Raw genomic sequence first — 25535 nt, 5'->3', positions numbered from 1 at the left:
GTAGTCCACTCGCAGGGGAAGGGCGTCAGGGGTTTGCGCCACCGACTGTGGGCGCTGGGAGCGAGGTGGGTGGTGACGCCCCACGAGAGTGGGGAGGGGGGCGCGTGTGCAGGGGCCACCGGGCCCACAGGCAGGTGTGAGGGGAGGGTGACAAGGGTGTCCGGAGGGGCGTCCTGTGGCCGGCGGCGAGTGCAGATCCACGGGGTGGCGGGTGGCCCTGCACCGCGGAAAGCTGGGTTCTCGGGGGGCATCCACGCCTGAGTGCCAGGGAGGGAGCCCGAGAGGGGGCGCCCCCTGTCCTGGCTGGGGGGGGGGGGGGGGGAGGTGCGGCGCGGGGACCTCCGGGTGCGGGCGGCGCAGATGGGATCGGTCCCCTCCGTCCCCGCCCGCAGGCGTACGCCACGGTGACCGTGAAGCCCGCCGGCCCCGCGCGGCTGCTCAAGGTCGGAGCTGTGGTCCTCATCTCGGGGGCGGTGCTGCTGCTCTTCGGGGCCATCGGGGCCTTTTACTTCTGGAAGGGGAGTGACAACCACGTAAGTCTGGGGGGACTTAGCGCAGGGCCAGGGCGGGGAGGCGCGCTGGACCCCAAGGCGCGCGGGGCGGTGGGGTCCTCCCTGTCACGCTCCTGTTCCCCGCTAGGTGGCGCCAGAGGCCGGGCCGCGCGGGGGGGCCACTGGTCCAGGCGTCTGCTTTCCTCTGGTTTTCGGGGCACCTTCTGCCCTCCGCCTTCCAACTCCGCTACTCTGCTTTCTGCTCTCAGGACACATTGCAGAAAAGCAAGTCAGGGCTTTAAAGGACAATATTAAAATGTACCTACTAGCCCTGACTGGTTTGGCTCAGTGGATAGAGCATCAGCCTGCGGACTGAGAAGTCCCGGGTTCCATTCCGGTCAAGGGTATGTACCTTGGTTGTAGGCACATACGCAGTAAAGGGTGAGCAAGAGGCAGCTGGTTGATGGTTCTCTCACATCAATGTTTCTAACTCTCTATCCCTCTCCTTTCCTCTCTGTGGAAAATCAATAAAATATTATTCCAGGAAGGCCCCCTGAGGAGGGCTGTGACTTTAAGAACCTGGGACAAAAATAGTGAAGACCTAGTGTTTGGGAACAAATTTGACCTTCCAGGAGTTTTTGTTTGTTTGCTTATTCCTTTGCGTGTGTCCCATTCGGTAATGTGCTTTTCCACCCTGCTCTGCTCTGAGATGTGTGTGTGTGTGGGGGGGGGGGGGGGGGGAGTAGGGGAGGGGAAGGTTTGGATGTGTAACTTCCTTTAAAGTGGCAAATCTCTTTAAAAATCCATTCTGGCCTACTAGCCTAGTCACGTGTGTTTTAATGGTGACTGTTTCACGGACTGCCGTCCTGCTTTCTTTGCTTGCAACTATTTATTTTAAAGCTCCAGGGCCCTCGAGGATCATAAAAGGTGCTTCTAACTTGGCCGGGCAGAGTTACAGTGTGTTTTCTAAGCAGCCTGAATTTTGTTCACCTATGGAAAGGGGGGCATTTTATCTCTATGACCATCGCCAGGGCTGGCAGAAGCTTATCTGGACTGATGGAAAAAAACTTCATCTCCGGGGCACACACAAAAGGCAGGTTCTTAATCACTGCCCTCACAGGATCTGTGACTGCTGCTCCCCCCCCCTCTCCCACCGTGAAATTCAAAGCGTGAACGAATTCCAGTACTTAGAGAAAATGGTGCTGAAAGCAATTCAACCATTTTACGCATAACATCTTCTGCAGTCCCCGCCTAATTTGTATTTTTAACTCAAATGCCTAATGTAGATAAGCATGCCATTTAGCGTGGAGTCTGTTTTAGAGACTATATCAAATTTACCAGCATCGATTTGTGAGATCAGAACTGCACAGTATTTTGTGTACATTTGAAAAGTGCCTTAATGTATTTGTGTTTTAAATATGGAAGCCGGGCCAGATGCTCATATTTGAAAGCAGCAACTGAACATGGGAACGATTTCAATATCTACATCTCCATTAATAGCAGAGCTTAGATTGTCATCCCTTGGGAAGTTGTATAGTATTTGATGCTATCATTTAAATGACAAAGCCTCAATGCTACAGGTCACTTGGGGATAAAAATAGCTTTGGGATTTTTTTTGTATGTGTGTGGTTTTATTTTTATTTTTTTATTTTTTGGTAAAGATTTTGGTCATGTGATATATGTAAATGAATATCTTTGGCATTCAAGGCAAACACAGCTAACTGACAAGCTTCTAAAAAGAGAGATTGAAAGATCTTACTGAATAACTGGACTCCCTTTTTTCATATCTTTTACTTCCTTGCAAGACAGTTGATTATCTGGTTCAAGAGAGCAGTATTAAATTCTAAGAATACAGAGGAATAGTGTACCATATTTTATTGCCGACAATCAAAGTTATCACTGTTTCCTAGACAAGCAGGAGAATGAAGAACACTGCAGTGGTTTGTTTTCTTTTGTTTTGTTTTTCACTTCGATGCAGATCCAGATTACTTAAGTCTGAAAAACAAATCATAAAATACTAAATACAACAAATTTGGCACCATCTATGCCCAGCATATGCACAGGTTGCTTTCCCTGGATACAAATCTAAGTAGCCCAAACAAAATGTAATAAACAAAGGCAGGTCTCTGTCAACCAAATGGACTACACAATTCTTAGGGATTATCTCTGTTCTTCTATTTTGTTTTTAATACATATTTTTACTGATTTCAGAGCGGAAGGGAGAGGAAAGCGAGAAAGAAATATTATCAATGATGAGAGAGAATCATTGATTGGCTGCCTCCTGCATACCCCCTACTAGGGATCAAGCCTGCAAACCAGACATGTTGCCCTGACCAGGGATTGAACCTAGGACCTTCTGTCTGCGGGTCAATGCTCTATCTACAGAGCCAAATTGGCCAGGGCTGCTCTTCTGTTTTGACTTAACCAGCTGTAATTCACCTTCTATCTCTTTCATATGGGTAAATCCTAAGAGGACAGGTTTACATACTTGAAGTCAGCTGGAGACTATGAAGAATCCAAGTGCTAATAATTAGGGACAAGTGTCTAGGCTCAAATACTGAGGCCATGTTTCAGACATAGAACATTATTGTACACAGAACGAGGCATTGATGTATGGGCAATTCCCACCCATATGAGATAGCTGACAACCCTACCCTGTGGGATAGGGAGTGAGATCATTGCTGGGGCCTTCCTTCTCAGACTGATTTTTCTAGACATTGTCCTAAACATTATGTAATTAATCTCAGAGAAGCCAGGCTTTATTAGAAACTCATTAGCAGGTATCCTTGGCTGCAAAAGGCACCATATCGAGCAGGATTTTGGCAAATAATAAACTTCATTGTGCTTGGATAGAAATAGCCTTAGGTGCCTGCAGCGCCATCAGTGTAGAGGGAATAATGTGATTACTGCTTCTTCAGCCCAGCCTCCTTCTGAGCTCGGGGCCCAGTGCTTTGGAAATAATTTCAGACTGTTTACCACCACTGCCCCATAGCCTCAGGGGGCACAGACCTCCCGCTGCCGCCCCACGCAGGCTGTGGGCTGCGTATAAAGGATGGACTGGAGCTGCAGGAGAAAGGATGCAATGCCTGTGCTTGGCCAGGACGCCTTTGATGGGCCAGGACGCCTTTGATGGGAGGAAGGTGACACAGGGAGTGGTGGAGGGAAGTGAAATTTATGACCACAAGCCATTCTTCTAGTGTGGAAATCTTGTCTCCTTCAGACCTGCTAAAAGGTGGACATCACTGATTCCTTAAGTTTGGCCTTGCTTCCCCAGTGAAGCTTATGGTGCAGTGCTTTCCAGAAAAGAGCCTTGTGGGCCTGAGTGAAGGACGCGGTGCCGGCAGGAACAACAGAGTGCTGTCTGCCGCAGTAGCTGCTCAGAGAACACAAGGGCAGGGCGATCTGCTGTCTAAACCTGAAGAAGGCACTGGCTCAGCCAGAGAAAGCAGGTTTTCCAAACGGGGCTGATCGCATAGGCCACCTGAGCTGCCAAGTGAAACCAGGGTGGTGGGCTCGGCTCCCGCTGCACTAAACCAGAACCGGGGAAGTGGCTCTCTCCTGGGCAGCCCCAGGGGGGCCCTGAGCTGCAGGGAGGAGCTCCGTGGTGGAGCTAGCACGCAGCAGCTTCTGTTCTGAGGAATGAAGGCTGCGGCCTGGAAGGCTACAATCTCTGCATTTGCACTGATAAAATGAAAGCATGGCCTGTGGGTCTTGTAATAATGAGTTCCCCACAAGTCATGATCCAATCACAGCAGATCCTTTCCCTGTGTTTGTTCATGTAGCAGTCATTCTTCACAAGGAGAAACAAAATCAGACTTGAATTGGATCTGAGCTATTTGTGGTAATGACCTACTGACAGTAGCAAATGTCTTTCATCAGTTCTCATCCCTTCCCCCTTTAAAGAATTTATATATTGCATCCTATATAATGAAAGCCTAATATGCAAATTGTCCCCTCTGGCGGTCATTCCACTGGGAGTTCAACCACCAGGGGGCAGCACAGAACATGACAAGGCTCTGGCAGCAGGTGGCAGTGGAGGCCCTGCTGGCCCTGATGGGCCCCGACAAGAGCCGGACCATGGCGGGATGGTGGAGCAGGTGAGCGGGCAGAGCCAGGCCAAAGCAGGTGCAAGCAGGGGCCCAGGTGCTGCCCAGGTCCTGAGGTCAGCTGGGACCTGTCATACCATGCTAGACGCTCGCACTTCAATCACTGGCCAGGCCTAGGGACAACACAAATGCACAAATTTTGTGCATTGGGCCTCTAGTATCATACAAGAGCTATATTATATATAAAATATATATATATACATAGCCGAAACCAGTTTGGCTCAATGGATAGAGCATCGGCTTGGGGACTGAAAGGTCCCAGGTTCGATTCCGGTCAAGGGCTTGTACCTGGGTTGCGGGCATATCCCCAGTAGGGGGTGTGCAAGAGGCAGCCAATCAATGACTCTCTCTCATTGATGTTTCTAACTCTCTATCTCTCTCCCTTCCTCTCTGTACAAAATCAATAAAATATATTAAAAATAATAATAATAAATAAAATAAAATATATATACATATATATGCCTCTAAGTCAGAAAAAGTAAGGAAAGAAGAAAAGAAACCCGCCTACCATTCCACAACTCAGAGAACATTCTAGCAGGCAGCAGCACACTGAGCAGGAATTATTTTTTAAAGTAGAGTACTACCACAACGTCTAACCAAGAGAGTCCTTGGAATCATCTAATTTAGTGGTAAAGGTTTTTTGTTTTTGTTTTTATTTTCTTAAGATTGTACTCAGAAATCCAATAAGTAAAACAGAAGCTGAGTGGCTCTGCTTAAATTGTAGCTGAGCGGGAAGAAAGGAGACTCACAGTCCCACCTGCTCTGCCACCCTCAGCTCTGGACCACCTCTGAAACCTCGGAGCTTTAAAGTCATAAATGAAAAACCACCTATGAGGCCCAACATTTTACACTCAGGGAGACTCCCAAGACCCAGGGATGGGTGGTGTGGCCACCTGTCTTTCTAATTCCTGGACCAGTGCCCACCTACAGTGCCAAGCCTTCCCCCTCCCCCACATATCTCATAACAAAATGCCCTACAACCCCATACGCCCGCACCACCGAGTCATTGAAATGAGTAACTCCCACTTTGAGCTGAAACAGATGTGCACATTGACCTTGCTCCCTGCAAAGGCTGCTCTATATGAGGCAATCCCAGTCTGGTCTGCAGTCCTTCCTATATACCACATCCCATGCCAAATCTTAACCAAAAGATATTTTTTAAACTTTCAAATTGTGCCTCGGCAGACTTGTTCACTTATTCACTTAATATCCAAGTTAACCCTCTACCTCATCCATTTCCATTTATCCATCAACTCTAGCTGCATAGTGGAATTTTCTCTGAGAGAGAGAGAGAGAGAGAGAGAGAGAGAGAGAGAGAGAGAGAGAGAGAGAGAGGAGAGATCTGTGCCCAGGCCCTAACCCTATGGATTCTGATTTGACTGGCCCGAAGGAACCACAGGCACGGTAGCTGGAGATTCCACTCAGATGCTTCTACGCAGAGCCAGGATTGCGAGTCACCAACCTATCTGAATTAGTATCAGAGACTGTCAAAGGTTTTACTTCTTTTTTTAAAATGTGTTCTCTGTGGGAGTTTTTTATTTGCTTTAATATGGAATTTGTTTCATGAATTTGTACATCACCCTTGCTTAAGGGCCATGCTAACCTTCTCTGTATAGTTCCAATATATATAATAAAGAGCTAATATGCAAATGTTGTCACTCCCTCACATTGTAATGGCTCAGACACTCAAAACTGGGGAGAGAGGAATGGGGACCAGCCAGGCTGCAGCCTGGGAGAGGGACAAGCTGCCCACCCAAGGTCCCCTGTGGCCAGCCCGGACAAAGCCAGCCCAGGTCCTGGGTGCCTACAGCTGGCCAGAGGGAGGGAAGCATGGGTCCTGGTATCTATGACTGGCCAGAAGAGGGAATCCTGGGTCCTGGGTTCGGGGCAAGGTAGAGGCAGTTAGGGGAGATCAGGTCAGCAGGCGAAGAGTTAGGGGCAATCAGGCAGGCAGGCAGAGGTGATTGGGGATGATCAGGCAAGCAGGCAGTCAAACATCTTCTGAGAGATCCCAGGTTGGAGAGGGTACAGGCTGGGCTGAGGGAACCCCTCTCCCCTCCCCAATGCATGAATTTTGTGCACCGGGCATCTAGTTTTAGTATATGTGCTACAGAAGCAAGCACTTTTTAAGGTGTTCTTAAAGAATTCATTGTATTAAATTATTAGTATGTAGGTAAGTTCTCATATACAAATATGTTTCTCTCAAGGATGATTTGGTGTATCTCTGGCAAATGTGAAAGCTACCTCATTTACTGCAGGTCCAGAGATAGTCCCTGAGTTGCTCTGAAAGGAAAGCTCACTAGTCGTATGTTCACTTCCAGATTTACAATGTCCATTACACCATGAGCATCAATGGGAAATTACAAGATGGGTCAATGGAAATAGATCCCGGAAACAACTTGGAGACCTTTAAGATGGGACATGGAGCTGAAGAGGCCACTGAAGTCAATGATTTCCAGAATGTGAGTATTGTTCCTGCACTTAGAGAGTTTGACCAGGCAGCCTGGGGGCTTTGCTCACCCAGGGAGAAGCACCTCTCACACACATCCTGTCGGTGACCGGTTCTCATGGCAGATTCTCTCTGAGAAAGGGTTGCTCTTTGTTTTTAATCTTTTCAAAATGGAAAAAAAAACAACAACAACAAAAAAAAAACACTTTGGCATTGAAAAGAACAGTTCTTGGAACTATATGAAGTCTTGGCAGAAACACATACAAGAGCTATTTATTTCCAAGCAGTTATCCACAACACGGTGAATAAAGTACCCACACTATCCGATAGTGGCAAACTCTTTTTTTGAACTTATAGAGAGGATGGAGATTTTAATGACCTAATAATCAAATACCGGTAGAGCCTATCCTATGCTTTTCTCAATTTTGTAGTTTTCCCATTTAATCTATAAAATTAGCATTTTATGTTTTTCATCATAAATTTTCTGATTACTGCCTATAACAGATAGCACATTCTGGTCTCTTTTGAAAAACTCAGCCATGTTTGTTTTAAAAAATTCAGCTTACAGGCAATTTGAGACACTGAGCTAAGCGTCGATGCTTCAGTGTCCATCTGCAAAGCAGTTTGTCACTGCAGGCCGACTTTTCTGTTTGCCGACATAAATACCCTCTTCTCTTTCACGCTCTAAGATAAGGAAGCACGCCGATATTTGTGCTCTCCTGTTAAACCTGCAGCTGGAATAGGTGAATCTTCATAATGAAGACTTGAAAAATAATGTTTCTTCTGATCATTTATTGGTCCACAATCATCTCACCCAACAGTCTTCTTCTGATTGATGAGGAAAACTAGAGGTGATTTTTATCATCGGAATGAAAGAACTCCCCTTGTTGATACCAAAACACATTTCACAGGCCCTTTTGAATACCACACAGATGCCGCATTAGATCCCTGGTGAGGTTAGATATTATCTGATAACGAGCTCTGGCTGTGCTCAGGCGGCTCGGCCCTGGGACGGCACCGCAGCCCTATGGGCCCAGCTGCTCCTCGTCCAGTCAGAGCTTTGCAGTCAGTTCTGCTCAGTGCACAGCGGTAATTTCTCTGGACGTATTAAAGGCTTTTACTGCAAGACGCAGAAAAAGGTAACAGCATTTTTCTTTCTATTACTCAACATAAAATTATAAAGTGTGACTCCCATACACGCATTATTCAATTCAAAACAAAATTGAACACGTATGATGTACCACAATACCAAGATATGCACAACTGGATAAAAAAGGACCCATCTCTATTAAGAAGTATATATATATATATATATATATATATATATATATATATATATATATATATTAGCAATAGACTTTTTAAATATTTTAATTCAAAACCTACACCTCTGTTTTCTAATCCTTTGGTTCTGATAATGGTTCTCTGAGGCCAAAAGGGCCAAACATATTTTATAAATTGATCAATTCTGTTGGATAGCTTCCACATTTCTCTAGATTTTTGTGATGAATAGAACCTCTTCTGGGTTTAAACAAGCCTGGACTTCTTGTTGTTGATCCTCACCTGAAGATATTTATTCATTTTTAGAGAGAGTGGAAGGGATGGAGTGGGAGGGTTTTTGAGAGAGAGACAGGAACAGAGCCATAGATGTGAGAGAAACACAGTGATTGGTGATAGATTAAATTAGGGGTGTCGAACTCAATCAGAGAAGGGGCCAAAATCTAAAATCCAGCCTAAATCGCGGGCCGAATGGTTTACTGAACAGTCATAAACTGTCATTGTGATGGAAACGCGGAGTGCAGTGATGACAGCCCTGTGCGGGCCACGTTGCAAGGCCTGGCGGGACGGATTTGGCCCGCGGGCCTTGTGTTTGACACATGTGGATTAAATAGAGAAGGTAGACCGGGGACTGGGATGGCAGGACACACGGGCTTCATTGGAGGGAAGGGTATCCCTGCCGGCTGCTTCCATGGACAGGAGCGGAAGAGCAAGCGAGCAAGGGGCTTACAAGCACCTTTAAGGATAGAGGGTGGGGCTTAGGGCACTCAGCACATGCTGATTGATTAGGGACCTGGGGACTTAGGAATGGGGGCTTAGGGTATTTGGCAGGTGCTGATTGGTGGTTCAGAGCTCAGGAATGTCTGGCCGCAGGTGGGGTCAGATGCTGACCCTCAACAGCATCGGTGCTGTTGGTGTACACGATGTCTGTCCATCAATTGAGGGAAGGGAGGATCTATTAATTGGTTGCCTCCTGTACACACCCAATAGGGGTCAGGGATTGACATTCGTGCCCTTGAATGGGAATCAAACCCGAGACCCTGTGTTGTGCTGGCCAAAGCTCTGTTCACTGAGCCACAATAGCCAGGGTAAGCATGGACTTTTGAAAACACATGAATCCACCACTATGGTAGCTGCATAACTCCCCAATATTTTAAACCAAATTCAAGAAGCATTTATTGGGACCTACTGTGTGCAAGGGATGCAAAGACGACTGACACTTGTCTCCCACACATACACACACACACACACACACACACACACACCAAAGACCTTCCATTCCAGCCCAGGAGGCAGACACCCACTCAGAGGTGGCCAAGGAAGCGCTCTGACTGAGCATGGAGCAGAGAGCTGTGAGAGCAGAGGGGAGGCAATCACTGCTGATCAGGGGCTGGAGCGGGTTTTACAGAGGGGGCGAAGGTTGGACCAGGTCTCCAAGAATGATTAGGATCTCAGTCAGCAGAAAAGGAGGGGCAGGCCTTTAAGAATGCTGCATGCAAATTCACAGGCCTGCCCTGGAGTTCTACGGAACCCAATGTGCTGAAGGTGGGGAGGGGAGGGGATAGGGTGCAGGTGGGACCAGGTTGGAAAAGGTTCTGAGTTGTAAGTGAACGGCTTCCCTGCTCACTCAGGACCCTGCCGGGATTTTAGTAGAACTGGAGGTAAAAAAAAAAAGACCTCCTGAGAGAGAACAGCACAGAACAAAGGGCTGCAGGTTCTGCGCCATTTAAGAAAAAGCAACTCAGAACATTTGTTAGAGAAGGTGAGGCAGGTTTTATTCAAGGAGAGCTATTGCTGTGGGGTTTGTAGTAGAGGAGAAGGATTGGGCTCAACTCTAAACACAATATAGAAAAATCAGGTTCACAGCCAGAGGTTGGTAGGTGGAAAATTACTAAGAGGTAGACTAATTCTTCACTAAACTGGCCTAACAGGATTTTCTGCTAAAGGCAGGCCAGGCTGATCAGATATCAAGGGTGCTCAGACCAAGGCTGACCCAGCAGGATTCTGGAAAAAAATGGAATAAGCAGGCCAAGGCAGAGCCCACGGTCAGCTCAGTCACAAGGAGGACTCAGGAGCCTGGCAAGAGCCTGTCAGGGAGTCTTCGCCAAGGCCCTGCGGACACAAACGCTGGTTAGTTCATCGCGGGAGAGCTCCCTTCTAGGCAGTGAGACCCCCGACAGCATCGGTGCTGTTGGTGTACACCGGTCCTCTCAGGCCTTGTTTCTGTAACAAAGATCTCGGTTAGAAATCAAGACAGAATAAGCATTTATTCTGTGGATAAATATGGGTGTTCGCTATTCAATTCCTTTAACTGTGTGATATTTGAAATTTTTGTTTAAAAACTAGAGGAGAGACAAGAATCCAAGATGGCTGCTCGGGAAGGCAACTAGCCGCAGCCGCACACAACAATTTCAACAAAATACAACTAAAATATAAAATGGACATTATCCAGAACTACAGGAAAGTCGACTGACTGGAAATTCTACAAGAAGCAAGGAGAAAACCAGAAGGAAGCGCGGAGGAGCTGTAAAAGCCCAAGGTACGGAGACACGCGGCACACGTGGAGACGACAGAGCCGGAGAGGAGGGAGGCCGCGTGCCTGGCTGGCGGTCCCAAGCGGGAAGGAGAGAAAAGCTCCGACTGTGCTGGGCCCAGCTCCAACTGCTCTGAACCCCAATTCTAGCCCAGACCCCGGGGACCCAGGCTCATCCTTAGGGAGCCGGGCTGTAAGGCGGGACTCCAGGGAAGCTGCGAAAGGAGGTCCCGGAGGCGCGCACACTGCGCGCAGAGAAGGGCCGGCCGGCTGTGCCGCGGGATTGCCCTGACGGGAAGGAGACAGGGGCTCCAGACTGCTCTGAACGCCACCTCCAATCCCACTACCAACTGAACTGAACCCCAATACTGGACTCATTGGGGGAGAGCATAGACAGTTTGGCAGCAGGCGAAAATCGAGGGCACCTTTCTCTCAGAGGCGCTCTCAACAAGTACTGAAGGACCCTTGAGTCTCAGGAGTCGCATAGGGCGGGGCTGACGGAAGCCAAGGCTGTAGGCTCCACCCTGAAACCCCGCCTCATCAGGAAAGCTGCCTGCGAAAATGCCTAAACCAAATAGATCACAAACGAAAGAAATGGAGGACAAAAAGCGACTGGATATAGAGTTCAAAACCACACTTATAAGGTTGTTCAAGAATCTCCTAGAAAAGGCCGATAAAATAAACAAGACCTATGAGGATATGAAAAGGGATCAACTAGAAATAATAAGGGATCAACAAGAAATAAAGAACACATTGTCTGAAATAAAAAATATTTTATGGAGTCCTAAAAACAGAATAGAAGATCGCAAGAATCAAGTCAAAGATTTGGAACATAAAGAGCCAGAAGACACTCCTCCGCAGATGCAAGAAGGCCAGAGAATCCAGAAAGTTGAAGATAATGCAAGAAACCTCTGGGACAACTTCAAGCGAACCAACATCAGAATTATGGGGGTCCCAGAAGATGAGAGAGAGCAAGATATCGAAAACATACTGAAAGAAATAGTGACAGAAAACTTTCCCCATCTGGTGAAAGAATTAGACTTACAAGTCCAGGAAGCGCACAGAACTCCAAACAAAAGGAATCCAAAGAGGACCACACCAAGACAAATCATAATTAAGATTCCAAGAGCAAAAGACAAAGAGAGAATATTAAAAGAAGCAAGAGCAAAGAAGGTAGTTACCTATAAAGGAGCATCTATACCACATGTGTCAAACACAAGGCCCAAGGGCCAAATCCGTCCCGCCAGGCCTTGCAATGTGGCCCGCACCGCGCTGTCATCACTGCACTCCACTGCGTTTCCATCACAATGACAGTTTATGACTGTTCAGTAAACCATTCGGCCCGCGATTTAGGCTGGATTTTAGATTTTGGCCCCTTCTCTGATTGAGTTCGACACCCCTAATCTATACGATTGTCAGCTGATTTCTCAACAGAAACCATGCAGGCCAGATGGGAATGGCAAGAAATATTCAAGGTGATGAATAGCAAGAACCTACAGCCAAAGATAATCTATCCAGCAAAGCTATCACTCAGATTCGAAGGTCAGATAAAGAGCTTCACTAATAAAAGAAAGCTAAAGGAGTTCATCACCACCAAACCAGAATTATATGAATTGCTGAAGGGGGTTCTTTCAGAAGAGAAAGTAAATAAAGATAAAAATTATGAACAACAAATACGTAACTATCAACAAGTGAATCTGAAAACCAAGGAAACTAAAAAAAAATCTGAGGAACAATATTAACTGTTGAATATAATAGAATCAGAGGTATGGAAGGGGAGTGAACTGTTTATTCTTGGGGAAAGGGGGAGAGGGGGATGTGGGAAGAGACTGAACATAAACTGTGCACCTATGGATGAGGACAATGGGGGGTGGGGAAAGGGCAGAGGGTGGGGTGAGAAGGGGGGGGAAAGGAACATTTGTAATAATATGAACAATAAAAATTTATTAAAAAAAAAAAAAAAAAACTAGAGGAGAATAAAAGATAAACTACCTACCAGGTTTTATTCAAAAATCATTATGGCCCCCAACGATAAAATAAAGAAATAATAAAATGGAATTCATGTTTTTGTTCTGGGAGTCGAATCACTGTCACTACCAACAGCTGAAAATGTGTGCTGGCAGATTAAATACCAGGTAATCTTCTCAAACTGTGAACAAAAACACCATTTTCTCTCTGTTTTCACAGTAATTGCATTCCCAGGAAAGCTATTGTACATTAAAACTATGTCAAAAATCACTCTGCGTTAATGTGTAAAACTGTGGCAGGTTCTAGGCACAGACACTTCCAACCAGGTTTCCACCAGGACCCACGGCGGTCAGTTCTTCAGGCCCTTCTGGGCTGTGCTCGGGGACCAGCCTCCCTGGGCCGTGGCCACCAAAGGCCTGGGTTTCTGCAGTGTCCCTTGGGGGTAGGACCCCTTGCCCTCCTTGGGAACTTCTGGTTTAAGCCACAAAAATAGATGAGATCCCCTAGAAAGAAAAAATATGTGACTAATGTGAGATTACCTGACTGTAGGTCAGCCCAGGCTGGCTGGTTCAGTTAGTTGGAGCGGCATCTGTGTACCAAAAGGTTGCGGGATTTGATTTTCAGATGGGGCACGTACTGGAAACAAAGGATCAATGTTTCTCACATCAATGTTTCTCTCTCTCTCTTTCTCTTTCTCTCTCTCTCTCTCTCTCTCTCTCTCTCTCTCTCTCTCTCTCTCTCTCTCTCTCTCACTCTCACTCTCTCTCTCTCTCCCTTTCTCCCCCCCCCCTTCCTCTCTCTAAAATCAATAAACTTTATCTCTGGTTGAGGATAAAACAAAGTTAGGTCATTGGACTCTTCATTCGTTGTCTTTGTTAGCAAATTTCTTCATTATCACCAGCCTTGTTTGTTTGCAAAACACAAAAGGTTTGCTTGGCTTTCTTGTGCTTTTCTGTTCCCTCTGTTTACTGTCTTATTATATCTGGCTGCTTGATAAGGATTTGTAGCTGGACGTGTGGTTATTATGTGCGAGTTCTCTCCCACAGAGCCCTCCCTAGGTGTCTCAGTTCTCTCGCCCAGTGCAGACCCTCAGAACTAACTCACTCACTCACAGTCCAGGCTGAGAATCCTTGAGCAGAATCTGCTCTCTCCTTTGGGGACATGCAGTGGCTACATGGTGTTTCATGTGGCCCATCTCACATCCAGGGGACATGAGGGTTTGCAGTTAAGAGGACACATGTGGCAGTTCTCTCCCTCCCCTGCCTTCTGTTTTTCAAACCAGGCACCCCAGATTTCCAAGCAGAATAAGAGCAGTAGACCTTCAGGACAGGCCCAGGAGAGCAGCAGTTCTGAGTGTGTTCCTTAGGCAGCAGCACCTAAGAGCTTGTTAGGAATGCAAAGGGGAGCCCCCCACTCCTGACCGAGTGACTGATCAGTTCCAGGAGTGGGGCCCAACGCTGTTTCATTTAACAAGGCCTCCTGGTGAGAGGGGGTCATGGGAAAGCCTGGGATCAACTGGTACAGAAGAAACTGGGATCCAAAGGCTGTGTCCTAGGTCCACTGGGCGACTTCTAAACAGAAAAGGGTTTCTCGCAGTTCTGGAGGCTGGGAAGTGCAAGCTGAAGGCGCCAGCAGATTGGGTGTCTAGTGAGGGCCTGGTTCCTGGGTCCTCTTTCTCACTGTGTCCTCAGAGCAGGTCCTTTTATAAGGGCCCGAATCCCACTCAGGAGGGCCTCACCTCCCAAATACATCACCTCCAGATGCCACCACACCTCAGGGATAAGGTTTCAACATATGAATTTTGGGGTGACATGAACATCAGTCACTTAAAACTTTAATCCCCTGAACACGTTCCTTCCCCCTGAACAGGTGGTCCACAGCCTGGCCTGGCCTGATCAACAGGTGGGGAACTTTTAAGCACACCAGGGTCTGGGCACACCCCAGCCAATTCCATGGGCATCTCTGGGGAGAGGCCCAGGCACCTGTGTGTTTAAATTCTCTCCAGGCGCCTACGGGGCAGTGAGTCGAAAACCTCCGCGGTCAGCCTCTGAAAAGTGGGCATCAGGCCGCCGCCTCTGGGTGAGAGGTGACTCTGGGAGAAATGGGGGGGGGGGGGGGTGTCACCTGTGGGTACATGGCCAATTAGGTCCCAAGGCAAATCCATGAGGAGCTGTAGGAAGCATGAGCTTTTCCTTCTCCGTTCTCAGAGCGCCACCTACCAGCGTCTGTGGGGCCGCTGGCTCTGAGGTTACCCAGGGTGTCACTTTCCATGGAGACGGCTGAATCCTGAGCCAGGATTCTGGATTTCTAAAGGCTGATCTTCCCCCCCCCCCCCCCCCCCCCGCACTCCTTGGCATTGACATTGGAACAAGTTCTCATCTTCTCAACTCAGCAGGATACTGAGAGGAGCAATCTACATTATTGTGGCAAAAATTTGTAGACCTTTAATGCTGTTCTGGCCACTCGCTAGTGCTGAAGCTGACAGCAGGTGGAAGCCAGCACTCTGGGGACAATGCTGAGCTGCCCCACAGGCTCCAGGCGAGTCAGCGCTGCTGTCAGCCCAGAATGAGCCCGAGGGGAGGCGCCCCCTGAGGCCGGTCCCCACGCAGGCGAGGAGACACTGTTTCTATCTCACAGGGGACAAAACAAAACACCGCGTCCTTGGGTAAGGTCTGGCAGCAAAGCTGAGCTCCTGGGTGTTGTAGAAACCTTTACTATTTACTCTGGGCTTGGTAACTTAGGAGAAATCTGAATTTGTGGAATTAATTCACCGGACCAACATCTTTTGGGAATCTTTGTGAAATTTACCCAAAAGAAAGAGCTAAGATTCAGGTAGCAATCTCAGGAAGCTTATACCTGAGAGGACATTGACAAGGAGCTACCATAGAGGCACTGGCACTGAGCGCCAGGGGAGGGATGAAGACATGGGGTTGCGGGAGGGGGTCAGAAGTCAGAGGCAAAGGAGCCCCCGTAGCCTGCGATGGTGGGAGAGAGCTGCCTAGAAAAGATGGCTTTTCACCTGAGCTTGAGGGAAAGGTGGAGCAATTAACCTACTCCATCTCATAGGAATGCCGCCCCCTGGTGGAGGCCTCCCTGACCCCACTGACAAAAGCCCCATCAGTCACTCCTCCCTCACGCCTGCTTTATTCTCTCCAGAGCACTTACCACCTGACTGTCTCAGCTTCATGTATTTGGTTAAGAATTCTAAGAGTTACGCTCCTCGGGGCCAAAGCTTCCACCGGTTTTGTCCATCCCTACACCCAGTTCCTGGAACAGTGCCTGGCTCTCTGTAGGTACTCAGTACGTGGAAGAAACGTGCAGGTGGATAAAAGGCTGGCTCAGCTTCTGCTTCCTTTCCTAGGGCATCACCGGAATCCGCTTCGCGGGCGGAGAGAGGTGCTACATCAAAGCGCAGGTGAAGGCGCGCGTCCCCGAGGTGGGCGCCGCGGCCAAGCAGAGCATCGCCTCGGAACTGGTGGGTACCAGCCGCCCGGGCAGCCCGAGGGCTTGGCCCGTGTCTGTGAAGGCACAGCCCTTTCTGCCTCCAGGTCCTCGACAGGTTTGAGACAACAATGCAGATTCTAGCTCTTCTCTGCCAAAGGGATTGAACTATGCTAGTTCTCCTGGTTGGTTCTAAGTGGTCATGCTTACCTGATGTAGCACTTTTAATGGTTTTGGAAAATCGTATTTTAAAATGCTTAACGGGGATGGTTTCACATGGCCCATATTTGCCTGATGATAGGGAACTATCCAATCAGTGATCAAGAAAACATGTTAGAATCTTCACCCGAGGGGCCTTAAGCCCATCCCACCCCCACCCCCACCCCCAAAAATCCCAACAGTTGACGCCCCAGCCTCTGCGGGGAAAGAGCCGGAGGCATCTCTCTGCCTTACCTGCAGGTCAGGCAACTTCCTGGGAGGAGGTTCCAACCGTTTTGAGCTGAGGTGGCCTCCCCCCCACAACTTCTTCCCGTTGGTTCAAGTTCAACCCAATGAAGCTAGGTCAACATGTATGTAGTTGAATTTCTTTTCTGTGTGTCAAATTTGTGAGATTTTTAAAAAAAGACATAACTCCTCTCCCATTTATTAATAGCTTGCCTTTGAGCTTGATTTTATTAACACTTATTTTAAGGATTGCACATTTATTTTAAGAGTTTTAAAGACACATTTAACAATAATAGCCTACATTTATTTAATGCTTTAGGGTTTGCAAAGTGGTCACATTCATTATTGTCTTCCATTTGAGTTGTGGCAGCATCTGGTGGAACACGAATGGACTTTGCCGCCAGAAAACAGTAGGTTCACATCCGGCCCTGGCATGCTGTGGCTGTGGCTTCACCTCTGGGAGCCTGTTAGTCATCAACAAACTAGGGGTACCAACACCGCCCCACCGCCCTAGAAGTACCGTGGATGGCAAACTCATTAGTCAACAGATCCAAATATCAACAGTACAACGATTGAAATTTCTTTTGAGAGCCAAATTTTTTAAACTTCAACTCCTTCTAGTGCCACTTATTCAAAATAGACTCGCCCAAGCCATGGTATTTTGTGGAAGAGCCACACTCAAGGAGCCAAAGAGCCACGTGAGGCTCGCGAGCCACAGTTTGCCAACCACGGTACTAGATAATGAATAGGTGGCTGCTGCGATCATTGTTAATTTTATTATGATTACCTTTGGTCCTCCCAGTCTCCCTGAGAGGGGGAAGCCAGCACCAGCTCCCTCAGGCAAAAGAGGAAAAACAAGGGTAAGAAGTGCCTGGAGACTGGCCGGCTGTTGCCCTCCGAGGAGCAGCAGCGGAAGGTATCTCAGACCACAGAACAAAACAAAAGCGCAAAACAAACCAGAGAGGTGTAAAGCTTGTTAGTGTGTCTTCCAGTTTCTTTCCTACTCCCAGTTTCCCCAGCCATTCGTCCTGTGAGGTGGTGCCTGGCCTTCATGGCTCAGTCCCTCCCTCCAAGCTGCCTCCATGTGCCCTCAGAGCCCTGCCTCCCACTGCAAACTCCCAGTGCCACCAAGACCTCATTCTACCCTTGAACTTCTCTGACTGCACTGCTGTTCTCTTAGATCGCTCTGTTTCTGTTAGAAAGCCTGTGGTGGCTGTAATCCTTGGCAGCATCCCCAGGAGACATGGAACCCATGCCTTCCACAAGCACCAAACCCCCAGCTGTACGTTTGCGGTACATATTCTGGGTTTTTTTAAAACAATTTTTGAAAACCAAGATGGCGGCATAGGTAAACACTTGTACTTGCTGCCTCCCACAACCATATCAAAATTATAATCAAAAGACTGAACAACTATCATCCAGAACCACGGGAAAGCTGGCTGAGTTGAAGTACTACAACTAGAGAGGTGAAGAAGAAAGTTCATTGAGGCTGGTAGGAGGTGCAGAGGCGCAGAATGGGCTGACACCCAGGTGTCCTGCTTTTTTAATCGGGAGGGAGATACAAGCTCCCACTTGCTCTGAGCTCCAGTGCCAGGTGAGACTCTGGGGGACCCAGACACATACAAGAAGAAACTGGACGGTCTGGCATTGGGGCAGGAACACAGGGGTGGCTTTCTTCCAGACAGAGGTGCTCACAGTGGTCATTATTCCTGTGCGGGCACCTCCCCAGTGCAGGACTAACTGGCAGCCACTGCTGTTTGCTCCTCCCTGGAGTTTCCCTGAGACTCCACCTAACCCAATTTATATCCCCACCCAAGCTGTGTATAAAGGCTTTTGTAAATGAATGGCCTGTCCTTTCTCAGCCTAAAACCTGTCAAACAAGCTGCAGCTGGGTCAGAAAGCCCCAAAACTATCAATAAAAGGCCCAAAATCCAGCACCAGCACCAGCACCAGCCTGCCTTGCTGCACATCTGGGCCTTGTCTGGGCACTTCCAAACCCCATACAAAGAGGAGAATTCTGCAGATCTCTCTGTAGCTCTTACTGGGTAGCCCCAGGCAGTGGCTGACTTTGCACCTCCCTGGAGACCCAAGTGCCAGTGTACCCAGTGGCCAGTGTGAGACCATACCAGTTTACAAATCTTCACATCAATAAGAGACACACTCAAGGGGCAGACTCAGTAAGCACCCAAGCCCCACTGAAGCAAATCCTGCCACATAAGGGTTTCTCCTTTACAGCAGCTCTTCCATTGTAGACAAAGCTGGTCCCCACAGCCAAATGGCCTGGAGATCAATTCCTCCCAGTGATACCAACAGCAATCAAGTCTCAACTACAAGACTGTGCACATAGCCCACAAGGGGGTGCACCAAGAGTGTCCACAACAGGTAGTTGGGGAGGCTGAGCCACTGTGCCCTATAGGACACCTACTACACAAAGCCACTCTATCAACTCAAGGAGACTTAGCAGCTACCCAATACATAGAAACAAACACAGGAAAGCAGCCAAAATAAGAAGACAAAGAAACATGTCACAAATGAAAGAGATGTAAGAAAGCAAACTACTGGTTATAGAGTTCAAAACCACAGTTATAAGGTTACTCAAAAATCTCTATAAACCTCCAAGGAACTTAGTGAGACCTTCAGGGATCTTAGTGAGAATGCCAAAAAATGGAAAAGGGCCAGTCAAAAATTAAGAATACACTGACTGAAATAAATAATAATACACAGTGATTCAACAGTAGACTAGAGGATCCTAAGGATCAAGTCAAAGATTTGAAATATGAAGAAGCAAAAATCACTCAAGCAGAAGAGCAAAAAGAAAAAGAAAAAAAAATGAAGTAAGCCCTAACTGGTTTGGCTCAGTGGATAGAGCATTGGCCTGCCAACTGAAGGGTCCCAGGTTTGATTCCGGTCAAGAGCATATTCCTTGGCTGTGGGCACATCCAGCACCAGCACCAGCCCTCTGAGGGAGTGTGCAGGAGGCAGCTGATCAATGTTTCTCTCTCATTGATGTTTCTGATTCTCTATCCTTCTCCCTTCCTCTCTGTAAAAAAATCAATAAAATATATATTTTTTGCAAAAAACAAAAACAAAAAATATGAAGATAGTGTAAAGAGCCTCTAGGACAACTTCAAGCATACCAACATTTGAATTATGGGGGTGCCAGAAGAAGAGAGAGATCAAGATATTGAAAAGCTACTTGAAGAAATAATGACAAGAAACTTCCCCCACCTAGTGAAAGAAATAGACTTACAAGTCCAGGAAGCTCACAGAACCCCAAACAAGAGGAATCCAAAGAGAACCACACCAAGACATTTCATAATTAAAATGCCAAGAGCAAAAGACAAAGAGAGAATCTTAAAAGCAGCAAGAGAAAAACAATTAGTTACCTACAAGCGAGTATGCATACAGTTGTCAGCTGATTTTTCAACAGAAACTATGCAGGCCAGAAGGGAGTGGCAAGAAATATTCAAAGTGATGAATTGCAAGGACCTACAACCAAGATTACTCTACCCAGCAAAACTATCATTTAAAATTGAAGGTCAGATATAGTGCTTCACAGACAAGAAAAAGCTAAAGGAGTTCATCACCTCCAAACTAGTATTATATGAAAGGTTGAAGGATATTCTTGAAGAAGAGGAATAAGAAGAAAAAGATAAAGATAAAAAAAATATGAACAACAAAGTGACAACAAATACATATCTATCAACAAGTGAATTTGAGAATCAAATGAATAAAAAATTGGATGAACAGAATAAACTGGTGAATGTAATAGAACTAGGGGCATAGAAATGGAGCTGACTGACAATTCTCAGGGGAAGGAGGTGTGGGGGTGCAGGAAAAGACTGGACAAAGATCTTATATGCATGTATGCAGTACCAATGGATGTAGACAGTGGGGAGGGGGGGAACACAAGGGCCTGGGGTGGGATGGGAACTGGATGCAGGGGAGATATGGGGGAGAAAAAGAGAAACACCTATAATAATCTGAACAATATGCCAAAACCGGTTTGGCTCAGTAGTAGAGCCTCAGTCTGCGGACTGAAAGGTCCCAGGTTCGATTCCAGTCAAGGGCATGTACATTGGTTGCAGGCACATTCCCAGTAGGGGGTGTGCAGGAGGCAGCTTCTCTCTCATCGACGTTTCTAACTTTCTCTCCCTCTCCCTTCCTCTCTGTAAAAAATTCAATAAAATATATTTTTAAAAAATAATAATAATCTGAACAATAAAGTTTAAAAAATAATAATAAAATTTAAAAATAAAAACAATTTTCCCCCCTCTTTTTAAAAACAGTACTTTGGCCCTGGCTGATATGAGTCAGTTGGCTGGGCATTGTCCTATACAATGACAGGGTGCTGGTTCAATTCCCAATCAGGGCACAGTTGTGGGCTCGATCCCCAGTGGGGGGTGTGCAGGAGGCAGTAGATCAATGTTTTGCTATCATGTTGCTGTTTCTCTCTCTCCCTTCCTCTCTCTAAAAATCAATAAAAAAAAGTTTGTTTTTTTTAACTCACATTTAAAAACAAACAAACAAAAAAATAAAAGTACTTAATCATTATAGAAAATTTGGGAAATACATAAAAAAACAAAGAAAATCACCCACAACTGCATAATCCAGACAACTAATGTTTCACATTTTTGCTGAATTTTCTTCATCTGAGTGATATTCTTTTCATAATTGAATTTTTGTGCTGTTGTACATTCTTCTTCTTTTCACTCTCAACTTTAGTCCTTCTAAAATGTAGATTAGAATGGATGTATTATATGTCATCATCTATATATATAAAAGGCTAACTGTCCATCCATCCAACCACCCAACCAGCCGGTACATATAATACGCACTGGCAATCCTATATAATAAAAGCCTAATATGCTAAGTGTCCGACTGTTCATTCAACCGTTCAACCAATCATTATGACATTCATTGACCACCAGGAGGCAGATGCTTCAACCAGTAGGTTAGCTTGCTGCTGGGGTCCAGCAGATTAGGACTGGGCGAGATAGGCCGGACATGCCCTGAAGCCTTCCCACAGTCTCTCCCTGGCCCCAATTGTGCACCCAATCGGGGTCCCTCAGCCTGGCCTGCACCCTCTCACAATCCAGGACCCCTCATGGGATGTTGGAGAGCTGGTTTCAGCCCCATCCCCACAGGCCAGGCCAAGGAACCCCACCAGTGCACGAATCCATGCACCGAGCCTCTAGTTTAAAAATAAATGTTAACTCATGCATGTGTGATACATATAAAGCTCCTGCTAGTACCAATCACACACATGTTTTAATTTTACAATACTACTAGAGGCCTGGTGCACAAATTTCGTGCATGGGGTTGGAGGGTGTCCCTCAGCCCAGCCTGCACCTTCTCAAATCTGGGACCCCTCGAGGGATGTTCAACTGCCCATTTAGACCTGATCCCACCAGGTCTAAATGGTCAATCGGACACCCCTCTCACAATCCAGGACTGCTGGCTCCCAACTGCTTGCCTGCCTGCCTTCCTGATTGCCCCAACCCACTTCTGCCTGCCATCCTGATCTCCCCCTAACCACTCCCATGCCAGCCTGATTGATGTCTAACTGCTCCCCTGCCAACCTGTTTGCCCCCAACTTCCTCCTCTGCCAGCCTGGTCACACCTAACTGCCCTCTCCTGCAGGGTTTATTGCCTCCAACTGCCCTCCCTTGCAGACCTGGTCTCTCTCAACTGCCCTCCCTTGCAGGCCTGGTGCCTCCCAACTGCCCTCCCCTGCTGGCCATCTTGTGGTGGCCATCTTGTGTCCACATGGGGGCAGGATCTTTGACCACACGGGGGCAGCCATATTGTGTGTCAATCTGCATCACTCCAGTGATGGTCAATCTGCATATTACTCTTTTATTACATAGGATATTATATATACTATTTTTGCAGTAATGTAATTACTGCATTATAATTAATTTCCTTTCAATGTGCACGAATCTGTGCACTGGGCCACTAGTCTGATTATAGTTTTAAAAGTCGTTTGTTCAGCTATCTTCAATTTTAACCAATTAAAATAATAAGCCAAAATAACTTTTTGAATATATAATTCACTGTGATGAATAGTTTGTATTGAAATATTTGTCTGCATCTGATTTTCTTCCCAGGCCATAGAATTGAATTATTTTTCTTGTGTTTGATTTGTTTATATGTGTGTGGTGGATCCTCTGAGGCACAAAACCAAATTCAGACAATATGTTCGTGTGACTCAGGAATGTGTTTGGCTGTCACTAACAGAAAACGACACATAGAGTAACTGAAAGAAATAGGATCAGTTTGCTTCATAGTAAGCCATGTGGAGGCTCAGGGACCAGCATCTCTGACTATTTCGGCCTTTCCTTCCAGCTCCAAACATCAGTCACACATTCAAGTAAGAACGTCAGGGGGAGGCTGAGCAGCCCCAGCATCTCCCGCGTGGACCTCACAGTCTAGAACTGCCCGCAAGGCGCCAGCAGCTTCTCCTAAATCTGGAGGGCCTGAGGAAGCAAGAGTCTCTCCTGGGACCAGGCCCACTGCCGCCTCCAGCAAAGCAGATTGTGCTGCCAGGAAAGGGAGGGAGGAGACTGGGGAGACGGCTGTGCCACGGGCTTGCAGGATGCATCTGTATGCATTGTCCCCTCAACCCCCTCTTCCCCCTCACACTTTCAATTATGATGGGGTAGATGTATGTACCACTTGCTTTTGTAAATTTTTCATCAGTTTTGTGTAACTTTAAAAAGCTATTACACCCACAGAGCATTCATTTCCTGGATGGAGCCATTTAATTTAAGGTAAATAACTAGATTACCTGGGAGCCGCTTCCTCTAATAATTCTGAGTTATTCTAATGCAGCCATAAGCCTAGGGGAGAAAGCATAAACCAAGGGCTGCGTTCGGCTCAAAATAAAGAGAAAACATTTTAATTTCTCCAAACTACTGCAAACTAATAAATACATGAAAGGAATAACTTGGCAATATAAATTGGTCTCCTGGGTTATCAAACCTCTCTCAGCATCGCGCTGAGGTGGAAAAGGGGGCCCAGCTTTGAAACCTCCGTGGTGTGCTCGCTGTGCAGAACATCTGAAATGTGTTTTGTTGGAGCTGGGGAAGGGAGAAATGGTTTATGTTAAATAACGCTTTGAACTGATGACATTGAAGAACCAATCGCTTGCTTTTTCCATTGTTGTTCAGTACAAAACCCCAAAGAATTCTCACTCCAAATGGAGCGCCCCTCAGTCCTTTGTAGGATTCCAGGGCCATTCAATTGCTTTTCCTCAGAAACATCTTTGATCAAAAACATCAGATTAACCCGAAGCTCAAAGCTGGTATTAAGTAATTTTCACTTCTACTCAGGATACTATATTCACACATTCCAGCTTCCAAAGGCAGGCTGGCAAGGCGCGGGCAGGTGCTGAATATTGTGGAGAGCTACAAAGAGGAGAGATTAGAATCTTAAGGTGTGTGTGTGGGAGGGTGGGAGGTGGGGGCGGAGGCTGGGGGAGATGGGGTTGGGGGGGGGGAGCAGGTAGGCAGGCATACACATACACCCAGAATTCTCGTTAAGTTTTTACAAAGCCGAATAATCTTTTACCCACCCGTGAATCTTAATACTCAGCATGCTCCACTGCTGTCTCACTCAATGCATTTCATTTTCACTTACTTACAGGAAGGCAAGATCATGCCAGTTAAGTATGAAGAAAGTTCTCTCGTCTGGGTGGCTGTGGGCCAGCCCGTGAAGGACAGCAGCTTCCTGAGTGCCAAAGTCATAGAACTCTGCGGCGACCTCCCTATTTTCTGGCTTAAACCAACTTACCCAAAAGGTAACATTTTGGAGTCTCTTAATGCTGCGTGGAAGGCTGCTTGTCCTGTGAGGTCCCTGGGAGCCCCCGATGGGCCTGAGCTGTGGCGGGAAGGGGATCAGGTGTACGGGCAGGTCTGGGTCATTGGCCCCAGAGCGCGGAGAGAAGGAAGGGCCGCCCTGAGGTGGCAGAGAGGCCTGCAGCGGGGTTAGCAGGAAGAGACCAGAGTCCCAGCAGCTGCAGGGCCTGGTCTCTGTGACACTCCCACGTCTTTCCACTCTGCCCCATCTCAATTTTACATTTTTCCCCCTAAGGCATAGAATCCAGGGACTGAGACGCTGACTCTTTATTATGTTCAAACCTAGAATTATGGGACGGCCAGATGCAGCTGTGGGCAGAGGTTGAGATTCTTTAAGTTCTGGGCTAAGACATCAGCCTCCAGGTTCTGTGAAAATAAATAAAGGGTCGGGGGTTCCGAGCGAGGTTGGAGCACACCCTGCAGCCATTTCTGGGTGGAGGGGGATAGGTGAGCCCCAGGCCGGGCTCGGTCCCCTGCGTTCCGGTCCCCAGGGCTGTCCTCACTCTTTGATTTCCACCACAGTCACCCACTCTGGCCCTCCAAAGGCCGTCTCTGTAGCTCTGGATAAAAGGCCTTTCTTCTAGCACAACTGAGATGGGTATGTTTTCTAAAAGATTTTACTGAACATCAAGATAAAGCAGCATGGGAATAATAATGAAAAAATACAGGCATTGAAACCAGGCTTGGGGGTGAAATGGGCAGTTATTGTTAACGCATGCAGAGTTTCAGTTTTGCAAAATGAAAACTGTTCTGGAGATAGATGGCTGCATAGCAATGTAAATATACTTTATGCCACTGAACTTTACCCTGAAAAATGGTTTAAATGGTAAATTTTATGTATATTTTACCACAATTTATTTTTTAAAACCTTGCCAAGGATTAGAAAATCCAGACTTCTGATTCTGCCATGGCTGACTTACTCCTACAATTCACAAATCTTATTCTGTCCCAGAGCTTGGCAAATAG

At 47.0% G+C, this 25535-nt stretch overlaps 1 protein-coding gene and 1 pseudogene across 3 annotated transcripts in view; one reads left to right on the top strand and one right to left on the bottom strand.

Annotated features, from left to right (window-relative positions):
- The window catches only part of CNMD (chondromodulin), a 31141-nt gene that overhangs the window by 188 nt on the left and 5418 nt on the right, over positions 1 to 25535 (top strand). For 2 of the 3 annotated variants that reach the window (XM_036457806.2, XM_036457805.2), the window contains exons 2-5: positions 393 to 533; positions 6919 to 7059; positions 16187 to 16300; positions 24358 to 24511. In XM_036457806.2, coding sequence (XP_036313699.1) covers positions 393 to 533; positions 6919 to 7059; positions 16187 to 16300; positions 24358 to 24511 — 550 coding nt within the window. The remainder of the gene's footprint in view (positions 1 to 392; positions 534 to 6918; positions 7060 to 16186; positions 16301 to 24357; positions 24512 to 25535) is intronic. The other variant, XM_036457809.2, reaches the window with a different exon arrangement.
- LOC118731001 lies at positions 6143 to 6240 on the bottom strand (annotated as a pseudogene).

The sequence above is a fragment of the Pipistrellus kuhlii genome, unplaced genomic scaffold (assembly GCF_014108245.1).
Source record: "Pipistrellus kuhlii isolate mPipKuh1 unplaced genomic scaffold, mPipKuh1.p scaffold_m20_p_3, whole genome shotgun sequence".
NCBI classification, from domain to species: Eukaryota; Metazoa; Chordata; class Mammalia; order Chiroptera; family Vespertilionidae; genus Pipistrellus; species Pipistrellus kuhlii.
The sequence above is the reverse complement of the archived record's forward strand: the minus strand, read 5'-3'. Positions and strand labels throughout refer to the sequence as shown.